At 47.7% G+C, this 10,715-nt stretch overlaps 1 protein-coding gene across 1 annotated transcript; it reads left to right on the forward strand.

Moving 5' to 3' along the window:
* The first annotated feature begins 4,706 nt into the window (after positions 1-4,706).
* Positions 4,707-5,871, forward strand: LOC124687559 (putative GEM-like protein 8). The gene is made up of 2 exons (XM_047221332.1): positions 4,707-5,045; positions 5,175-5,871. The coding sequence occupies exons 1-2, from the start codon at positions 4,796-4,798 to the stop codon at positions 5,624-5,626; spliced, it is 702 nt and encodes a 233-aa protein (XP_047077288.1). The 5' UTR covers positions 4,707-4,795; the 3' UTR covers positions 5,627-5,871.
* Positions 5,872-10,715: the final 4,844 nt, after the last annotated feature.

Genomic DNA, 10,715 nt, shown 5'->3' on the forward strand with positions numbered 1-10,715 from the left:
GGGACCGGGGTTGGCGTGGGCTCGCCGGATGGATGAAGGGCCAAATCCGGACGAAAACGAGGAACCGGGGGCGCGACTGGGCCGAATTTCGCCGTCCGGATGAAAAAAACGTCGCTCGGGGACCTCGTCGGGCAGACGAGTGGGGATGCTCTAAGGGGCGGTGGTTGAGTAGTGCGGTGGCCGGTGGGATGCTAGTGGAGGTTGTTAGCCCACCTAGAGATTAACAAAACTTTTCTGCGTGGTGCTCTCAAGATCTAGCCGATGTAGAATGACATAAGGATTACCGCTAGATGTGCAGTTGGGAAACTCGATGAAGCATGCCATAACAGTTTAGTCCACGATCTGATCCGATCCCACGAATGCCATCCAATTGTTGATCGTGCATCACCTTGGCTGATATCCACATGTAGGAGGAGGAGAACCGGCGGCGGACTGCTAGGCCTGTTGCGGCGGCTTGAATGGAGTGGAGGCGCTAGGGTTTCCAACACATTAAACTGTTCTAGCCATGTTCGTGGCATGGCACAACCTGGACGATTTATATGGAAGTATGTTTGGACCCAATAACACCTGCGGCCCACTGAACCCTAATTATGCCAGTTTGAGTCCAACCCGCTAAATAAGTCTTGGTATGACTCGGATCCAACCTAGACGGCTCATTTTTAGTCGGATCATATCTGACTGACTCCAAACTCTGAAGTGTGTGACCCCGTTGGCTCAGACATGGTTGGGGCCTCACTCGCAACCTATCAATCGGTGGCGGTTCCTAGCAGAACTTGCTGACTCCCATGTACAAATAACAATGCTTATGATAAAAAAAAGCTTGACCATCCAACAATACATGAGGTAGTCATATTTAGAGACAAGAGTAGAAACATCTTTATTGTTTATCTCTCTACACGTGCTTGTGAGGTTTTCTTCGATTCTCATATTTGAGGAAAACATCATTTATAACATGAAGGATAAAATTAATAATATACATGGAGTTACATATAATAAATATCATTTATTATTATTGCCTCTAGGAAAAAACTCCTTCAAGGCCATCTACAATGTCTATTGTCAGTGAATTTAGAAGACATCATTTTGCCGTATATTACAAAGCAATGCAATCAACCACAGTGGTCCATGAAGACCAACCTAATTAGATTGTGTGTGGAAAACATGCATATAATGAACCAAGCAACCAGATATTATGTGGCTCATAGACTAGGCAAATACATGTGTAGTTAGAGACAAGGTGATAGAGATGCAGCCAAAGTAGATGACAAGCTTGGCTACAACTATTTCATCATTAAATGTTAAAGGGGGCTTTATTTTAATCATTGTCCAACTCCAGAAAGGAAAAGACTAACACTCTACTATGCAATATATGAAGCTAATATAGACAACTAATGCAATGAGATGGACAATCTGACATTGTGTTTCTCAAATCAAAAGCCAAATCATTTCATTATGGACAGAGTTAAAAACAAGCTATTAACTTCCTACTGCTCCTTGCATTCCTAGGATCCCACAATTAGATGTGCCCCGGACACACAAGCAATTGAACATTTTGCAATTATATGCTTCATACAGACTAGCTAGTCAGATCATTTCAGATAAACAAATCAATCAAACAACATGTGCGTACTATTGATAGCCTGATGATTTTAATGTTTTTTTTTGACTGAAAAGGCAGTGCAGAGCTGCTTTTCATTGATAATAGAGGAAAAAGTTACAAAATTAAGGACAACCAAGAAACAATACTAAAACACTGAGCTAAGCTACACAAACTCAACAACAACATAGTATGGATTAGTTAGGTTCTCGTGGTATTTGGAGAAGCTCACACACTTTTCTGCGTCCAGCAATCAACCATTGATCTGCTTCACCCAGAATTGTTGCAATGATGTTTGCCATTGAGTCCTCACGTGCCTGAAAAATACGCTTGTTTCTTTCCTTCCAGATGGTCCACCAGACCAGTTGTGTTAGAGCGATCCAACCTCTGTGCTTGTTCTTGGGTAGCATGCTTCGCGTGTTTGAGATCCATTCAAGCAGGTGTTGATGTTGCGATTGAAGGAAGCAGGACGGCAGATTGGCCAAAGGCAAGATTCTACACCACACCTGAATCGTGAAGGGGCAGCAACCCAGCAGATGGTGTGCAGATTCTTCAGTAGCCGTGCAAAGGGTGCAGGTGTCGTTGTGAGGCCATCCTCGCCTTGCCAGCATATCAGTCGTTAGGCACCAACCTTGAATAGCAAGCCAAGCGAAAATACGGCATCGCACAGGGGCGTCACTATCCCAGATGCAAAAAATGAAAGCTGTTTCAGTGGCGCCAATGAATTGAGCGTCATATGCTGAGGTGGCGGTGTAAGCACCATCCGCGGTCCAACGCCAAGTAACGGAGTCTTGCGTGCCCGGCGTGAGTACCGCGTCCTGCAGCTTCTCCCAAACTGTGACCAACTCGATCACAGCCAGCTGCGGAATGTCGCGCTTTAGGTGTCTCAAGCAACGTTGATCCTTCATGGCTTGAGCTACCGTCAACTTCTTGCGGGTACAGACATTGAACAGATTTGGTGCCAGGTCCTTGAAACAATTGTCGCCCAGCCAGCGGTCAGTCCAAAAAAGAAGGCGTTCACCATCGCCCAGGTGAAAAACAACAGAGGCCGCGAATAGGGCTCTGACCTTGTCGTCGATGGGGAGAGGTAGACCATGCCACGGCTTGGATGGCATTGTCCAAGTCTGCCACAACCAGCGCACTCTCAACGCGATGCTCGTGGCCTGTAGATCACGGATTCATAGGCCACCGTAGAGTGTCGGGCGGCATACTGATCGCCATTTGACAAGGCATTTCCCACCTGGCGCGACCTCGTCCTTGGCCCAGAAGAAGCTACGCCCAATCTTGATTTTAATGTTTTAGTCCTGATCGGCATACTGATTTTAATGTTTTAATCATCGGCAAGCTTGGATGAAGCAAAAGGACAAACAAGCAATTCAACCATTATGTTTTTGCGCCTAATGCAGGCTACATACATAATGTAATGCGTAATTAAGCTTGTGTCTTGATGGGTGGCCGTGTTGCGGTTGATGATGATGTCCGTGGGTAGCTCACGTGAAGAGGGGACAGTTTTTAAAGTTATTTTCCTTGGCAACCTTCTTTTGTGCTTATTCATGCTCTAGGGTGAGCTACTCTATGATGGTGTGGCATCCTTCGACCCTGGGTGAGAAGACATGGACCTTCTTTGAAGGTGAAAGTAGATGACTCTACATTTACGACGAGCCGGGAGCTAACGAAGGCACGATCATTCTCCGGTGGTGTGCCTTGCTTCACGACATATCTTCCCCAATGCTCTGATCGCGCGGACGGGCGGATGGACGACGATTGACAGGGCATCGAACTTTAACCCGTGTTTCTTTGTAATCTTCATTCTCGTTGGGTGCGTTACTTGTAAGTTGATCTTTCAGCACCTATCTGCCGTTTGTGGATTTATTAATTTAGTGCCGAGTATGCCTTGAGTTTATAAAAAACTAAAATATCTGGTGCTAGTAGACACTCCACATACAAGGATCTTTACCCAGTTAAGCAAAAGGAAGATGAAGATACAATGCTCTTGGAAAGGAAAAAAAGAAGGAAAGCAAAACGTGAATGAAAGTGAAACAACAAGAAGTAATGGCAAGTTGCTTAGTCGCAGCGGGATCGACCGGGGCGCTAAAGAACCAGCGGCAGACACAGCGCTGTCGAAACCCAATAGAAACTCCGGGAACGGGGTGACTCGGCGCGTAGTCGGACGCGGCGCTGGCAGAAGCTAGTGACTCGGGCCTCCGTGGCCATGGCGAAGCAAAAGTGGGAAAAGAAAAGGAAGAAGAGGAGATGGACGGTGTGGCCGAACTCGTGACGGCTGTTCGATGGCTTACTCTGTACCGTAGGGTAACACCGATTAGCGTCCCTTGGTGGGGTGGATCGATCGGTTGCTGTAGGCTCCACCGCCTCGTCAAAGGCGTCGTCGTCCCCGTGTGATTTCCGGTACTCGCGACGGCCTTTGGGGAGCCATGATTTTGATTCGATGCGGATCTAGGTGTTAGGTCCATCCACAAGATTCAGACTCAGGTAAAGGGGTCAAGCTACTCGAATTGGCGATTCTTCCGTGGTTGGTATGAACTCGGCCTGCATTTCCGTGGCTTCTTCTTCTTCCCAATACCAAGTTATTCTGTCTGCGTGCAAACAGAAATGGATGCTTCCAGTCGACTAGAATGCCGGCCATGATGTGATGCTGGGATCGGCCATTTGGCACCATCCCGTGAACCCTGACAGAATACCGAACCGAATGCATGGACATACATTAGCGTGCGTGGAGCACAAAATACATATGCTGTTCAACTGAACCGGCTCCACGAATTGGCGACTTTCATTCAGAAAAGAAAAGGCCCTTGCATAAAAACACAAATGGATGACACACCAAAACTAAAGCTAGCTAGCCCAGCACACGGGGGGTCCCACGCCCTCGCAAAGTCTGGGTCCCATGCCATCGCAAAGTTTAGGTAGCCACCGAACTTTTTTTCTACTCTATCGCGCAACCTTTTTATCATGATGAGGAAAGGGATGAGGACTGTTCCATCCATCCCCAATTCCAAAGTGCATGATCAGCAGCAGTAAAATACTTGCCACCGAGGCCGTCTAGGCACCAAGCCTATCTATAAAAGAGGCTTTCCCCCCTCTCAATTTGGACCTGAGCTTACCGGCAACAGCAACCACCGCACAATAGGAAGGCGCAAAGAAACTCTCGCTATTCCTTTCTTTCCTCGCAAGGTTTCGCCCATGGAGGGGTCAACGAGCCATGACCATGTGATCGGAATCCCGGTGAACAGCACGGCCTACGGGATCGAGGAGCCAGACTTCCCGGCGGAGGAGACGATCAGCACACCCGATGATCACCCCGGATTCGTCGGCGCTTCTTTCCAATCTGCTAGTCGCAACGATGGGAACGGCTCGACGGCGGCGACCGATCATCACACGACCCAAGCTCGCCGGAAGGGGGGCAAGATCGCGCAGGGCATCAAAGAACACGGTAATTAATAGTATTGAATATTCTCTTCTTGTTCAATTCAACGCGTAAGAAGAACAATCGGAAAAAGATCGGGTTTTTCTTGCCTTGGAAAGTCAGACTGAACCCGTCCTCGTTCCCGACGTTTTGCAGTGTCCCTGGGTCCGAAGCTATCGGAGACGGTCAGGGGGAAGCTCACGCTGGGCGCCAGGATCCTGCAGGCCGGCGGCGTCGAGAAGGTGTTCCGGCAGTGGTTCTCCGTGGACAAGAACGAGCGGCTGCTCAGGGCGTCGCAGTGCTACCTGTCCACCACGGCGGGCCCCATCGCCGGGATGCTCTTCGTGTCCACGGAGCGGGTCGCGTTCCGCAGCGACCGCTCGCTGGCGGTGGCCGCACCCGACGGCGGCAAGGTCCGGGTGCCGTACAAGGTGACGATCCCGCTGCGGAAGGTGACGCGCGCCGTGCCCAGCGAGAACAAGCACAGGCCCGAGCAGAGGTACATCGAGGTGCTCACCAACGACGGCTTCGAGTTCTGGTTCATGGGCTTCGTCAGCTACCACAGGTCGCTGCAGCACCTGCAGCAGGCCATCGCGCAGGCGAGATGACACTTCAAGCGAGCGGCGGCCGGAGATCGTTGTTTCTTGCTTCTCTTCCGATCGTCTCTCTCTGTACACGCGTTGCGTTTTGTGCTCTGCTTAGATGGGCAGTGGTTTATAGGAATCTGTGTATGTGTAGGGTTAATTACAAGTACAACATGTCGCTGTATGCTGCTAGTGCATGACAAATGTTTTGGCGGTTGGGGAAGATGGAATTCATGAACAAATCTGGGAATGGAATGGCTGGGTTGCAACGGCAAAAAGAGCCTTCATTCATGTGTGTGCAGTGGGGACTCGGGGGAGTTTCAGACATTCATTCTTTTCTAGGGTAAAAATGATAATATAGTGAAATGGTATATTGTCTATCAATAGAGCTTGACCATAGTCTTTTCTGATGGCATACGTGGCAGTCATATTCATACATGATTACTTACAAAACCATGCTGTACCAGGATCTTCCATTCTGCCAATTGAGATTGTTTGCACTGGCAGGCTCTACTTGGCCTCCAAGGCAGAAATATCATGTTCAGTTGTACCTACAGTTCCATAAAATCCTGACATTTAATTTAGAAAATATCAAGAGGCGAGGTAGCGATTTATTGCTCGTAGTTTATGTCTCAAGAATTCCGACACCGAACGTTCTCATGGCATATCGATATCGGACTCTTCAAGTAGCATTTACACAACAATCTCTGGGACGAATCTCACTGAAAGAGACTGAATTCACTTCTCTGAAAACACAGTAAGATCAAGATTTAACCAGGTCGCCAGATTGCTGTAAAAGATAGGTTTGCAAACAACACATGAGAAAAATAATTTGGTAGGATAATCTTGACATCGATCGCTGACCTGTTGCTGAGGATTACCTTGCAAACTAAGCTTTCAATCGTCAGTGCCAAGCATTCTTCTGGTGCCATTCAAAGTACCATGTAGGTGATTCACCGATTCTTGTAATTATTAGTAGCCATAGATTGCTAAACATGGGTATCAGTACCAATAGATTGCTCTAGTTCCATAAAATCCTTATATTTAATTAAGAAGTATCAAGAGGCGATTGTAGTTATGGTAGCGATTTATTGCATAGAGTTGGTGTCTGAAAATTTCCGACACTAAACATGTTTATAGCATATCGATCTCAAACTCTTCAACTAGCATATACTATGCAATAATCTCTATGACGTATCTCACCGAAAGAGACTAAATTCAATTCTCTGCTTCCAAAGAAAAAACCCAGTCAGATTCGGATTTAATTAGCTCACTGATAAACAGTCCAGCTTGCTAACAAGGCGTGAGACAAATCATTAGGTAGGACAATCCGTATAGAAAATAAGCAAGAGCATTGATCGCCGACCTGCACAATCGATTTAACTTGCAAACTAAGCTTTCAATTGTCAGTGCAATGCATTCTTCTGTTGCCATTCTGATCCACCAAGCCATCATAATTCAGAAGTACTCTTAGGAGAAGATAAACTACAGGGCACACAGACAGGGCTGAATCAGTCAGATTTGGAGATCCCAAGACTCTGCCCAAAGCCGGCCATGCATATCCACGGACCATGGACATACTCTGCATCTACATGCAGTGCTAAAACCTTAGCTACGAAGCGCCCAATGGCAGTCTTTGGGTTGGGGGCCAAGGACAAGGAGGGATTATGCGGTGCACTGTGTCTTTTTGCATCTGCCTTTACTTGGTCCTTTCTTACAGTTATCTCACTTCCATGTTTGGCTGAACAATTTGCTTTGCCCTGCCGGATTGGACCATCAGATAGTGCTATTTTAGAATCTTCACGATGTTATCCGATCAGGTAGACCTTTGCCCTTTTGTTCGGTCTTTCACCCCACTTGGAAGAAAAGCACCGGGAGGTTACATTACCTGGGGCAGTATACATGTCTTGCCTCCGAAGTTATCACCTACACTGCATGCCTAGCACGGGCCCAACATCAAATTCATCTCTTCTTTTTCAACGCCATCAGTCCAGCACTTGAGAAAAAGAATTCTGAGAGCTTACCTTGGACTGCTCTTAGTTAGCTACAAGGCCCATGAGCCCCGTTTCAGTTAGTAAAACCTAAACGATGAGTAGTGCAAATGCAACCACTATCCAATGCTAATTGCTAAGGATGTCAGCTTGAAACGAAAGAGCTCATAATAAAGAGACAAAAGTAAGACCAAGCACCACGGAATTATCAGAAGTAAAAATAGAACAATTAAAGATATCGTAGAAATAAGAAGTTTGGTGTCTTGAGATCTTCCTACTCTTTCGTTGTTAAACAAAGGGTGTTAACGCCAGGTGACAATCACGGGCATCATAGAACTAGTGGAATTGACACAAGCCAAACGCCCAAACACACACGAGCAACACCTCGAAGGAGAAACCGGCAACAAAATGTTGCCATCGCCGATCCAATGGGTAGCAAAACGTTCGCACGAATGAATTGGAACTCATTTGCTCGCACTCTGCAAGAGGTATTTGGACCTGTATAGGATAAATAAATATACGTATACACGTGTGTACAAATGCACAATACAATGCACGTGAGGCTACAATATGAATACAATCTAACACCCTCCCTCGATCTTAACTATGTCCGGAAACACTCAATAGATTAAGATTGCACCGACATGCTTCAAATGAAGGCAATGGCGAGGGCTTGGTGAAAATATCAGCAAGCTGATCCTTAGAAGAAACAAACTTGATTTGAAATAACTTCTGCGCAACACGTTTCCACACAAAGTGATAGTCAACTTCGATGTGTTTCGTTTAGGCATGAAATATTGGACAGGTATGTAGCACCAATGTTATCACACCAAAGGATAGGAGGCTGAGTGATGTGGGCATTATCCTTCGGGTAACCAACATTAGACTACCTCCTCTGGCCCAACCAGGAGGCCATGAAGATTTCCCAATAACCAAGGTGGGCCTATACATCGGTTCCAATAAAGGAGGCCTACCCGAAGAAGGATTCTTGACGAGCAAGGCAAGAAGACGCAATACAAGGAAAAATTAGAATAGATCTCTTTGTAACCTAGTCGAGTCCGGATAGAACTCTCGGGACCTGGCCTGCTATATAAAGGTCAGGAGAGGGTCTGCCGAGACACAACTTCAACACATAGATTCACCGCAAGTCAAGACCTAGAACCCTAGAATCTTAGCCTCTCGACGAGACAACAACCACAGCCTATCGGCTACCCTATTGTAACCCAATATATTCGATAATCAAGATCAGACAAGCAGGAAGTAAGGGTTTTACCTCATCGAGGGCCCCACACCTAGGTAAATCTCTCTTCCCGTTTGTTTGGTATCCGATGTCGCGTGTCAGCCTGCAGGATTCCATCAACCCTAAGCCCCTCATGGTGGGCATTGCCGGGGAGCACCCTCGTCAATTGGCGTCGTTTGTGGGAACCCTGTCGGCACAAGGCACATCATCGGCTGCTTCGATCATGTCAACCACGACTCCACCAGCATCGCCGACACCATCATCGACTCATTCGTGCCAAGATTGGGGAACTCAATTCATTTCGGGTCCTTTGAGTTTACTCCGCATACCGACTCGTCTCGTTTGGTCTTCTCGGGCCTACGTGGCGGGTTGGATATGACGTTCGGGAGCGTCCACTACTGCGTCAACGCTGAGGGCATTCTTCGACTGCCCGATCCGTTCGCCCCCAGCACGTCAAGAACTGTGGCTTCAACGGCTGCAGGATCAACCGCATCGACTCCGATCTCGGTCGATTTGCGGCTACGTTATCAGCATCAACGCCAGCATCTTCGCCATCATCGTCTTCACGCCGTTCGACATCGTCTATGTTCGTTGGATCCGACGATTCTGCATCTCCGATCTGACATCGTACTATTGCATCAATTGCGACACCAGGCACGTGCTAGGTTCGGATGACACGCCGTTCGTCTGCAGCGCCAAGTACTCCTCATATGAAGAAAGCATCGACAGCATTGCCAGGGTAGCCACCTGGAGAGCGGAGCATCACCATATTTACGCCATCCTCAACCCTGTTAACGGAGAAGGAACCTCTGAAGGTGAACATACCCCATGAGTCAATCATGGTGGACACCGCAACATCGAGACTAGCGCCAGCAACGATGATAGCGCTTACGCCATCACTGAGGAAGAGTGGGAAATTGCCCGCAATGTTGTAGCCAATAACACTCGAGTCCCCTCTGGAGTTTCGGCAGGGATCCTCAACGCGTACCACACTATTCTGGAAAGGAATCGGGTTCGGTTGGCCTCTGAGCAAGCCGACCTCGATCGACGCCGACATGCAGTGGATCAATCAAGCGAGCAACGAAGGGCGTCGCATGGAAGCGCGTCCTGTAGCAACAAAGGATCAAGGAGATTTCGACCACGAATTCCTCGGCTCTCAGAAGACGACGCAAGGAGAGCACCTCGAATCTCTCCAACTCTTTTATGACTATGGATACTACAGGGATGCTTAGGCCAAAAACTATCGAACTAATCTCGCAGCTTACTTGATAAATCACCAGCCAACACCCAATGATCCAATGGCGCAAGCTCATTGGGGCGCTTTGGAAAGCCTCGCAATCCTTGGAGATAAACTCACCCCTAGGAATGAGAAAACTACGCATCAAGGCAGTGCATCTAAGCATCGATCGAAAGATGCCCGTGATGATATTACACAGAGTAAGATTGACAAAGCTCGTCGTTGGCGTGCTGCAAGGGAAGGATATGACAGTGACGATTCCGAGGAAACCCAGGCGTACGATGGTGAACTTCGAGGAGCCGATTGTTTGAGCTACAAAATCCGGGAGACAATGCCACCGAAGAGATTCAAGCCTACTCCCACTGACACTGCCAAGTATGATGGGCAGTAGGAGCCGAGGTCTTGGATAGACGATTATCCGCAAACCGTGATCTTACACAAGGGAAATTAAATAGCGGCAATGCAGTGCCTGCAACTTACCTGAAGGATTTGGCACGAGCATGGTTGAGAGGCCTGCCGAAAATATCCGTTAAGTCCTAGGAAGATTTGGTTGATGCTTTCGTCAAGAATTTCCAGGCCACATACAAAAGGCCCGTTGGAATCGAAGAGTTGGATCATTGCCAGCAGAAGTCGAAGGAATCAATG

This window comes from Lolium rigidum, chromosome 2, assembly GCF_022539505.1.
Source record: "Lolium rigidum isolate FL_2022 chromosome 2, APGP_CSIRO_Lrig_0.1, whole genome shotgun sequence".
Classification (NCBI taxonomy): Eukaryota; Viridiplantae; Streptophyta; class Magnoliopsida; order Poales; family Poaceae; genus Lolium; species Lolium rigidum.

What these genes read in the sequence shown, in the direction of transcription:
- LOC124687559 (XM_047221332.1), top strand. Translation starts at nt 4,796, where the DNA reads ATGGAGGGGTCAACGAGCCATGACCATGTGATCGGAATCCCGGTGAAC. An exon ending in GCAGGGCATCAAAGAACACG is followed by an intron (nt 5,046 to 5,174) that starts GTAATTAATAGT and finishes GACGTTTTGCAG; the next exon opens with TGTCCCTGGGTCCGAAGCTA.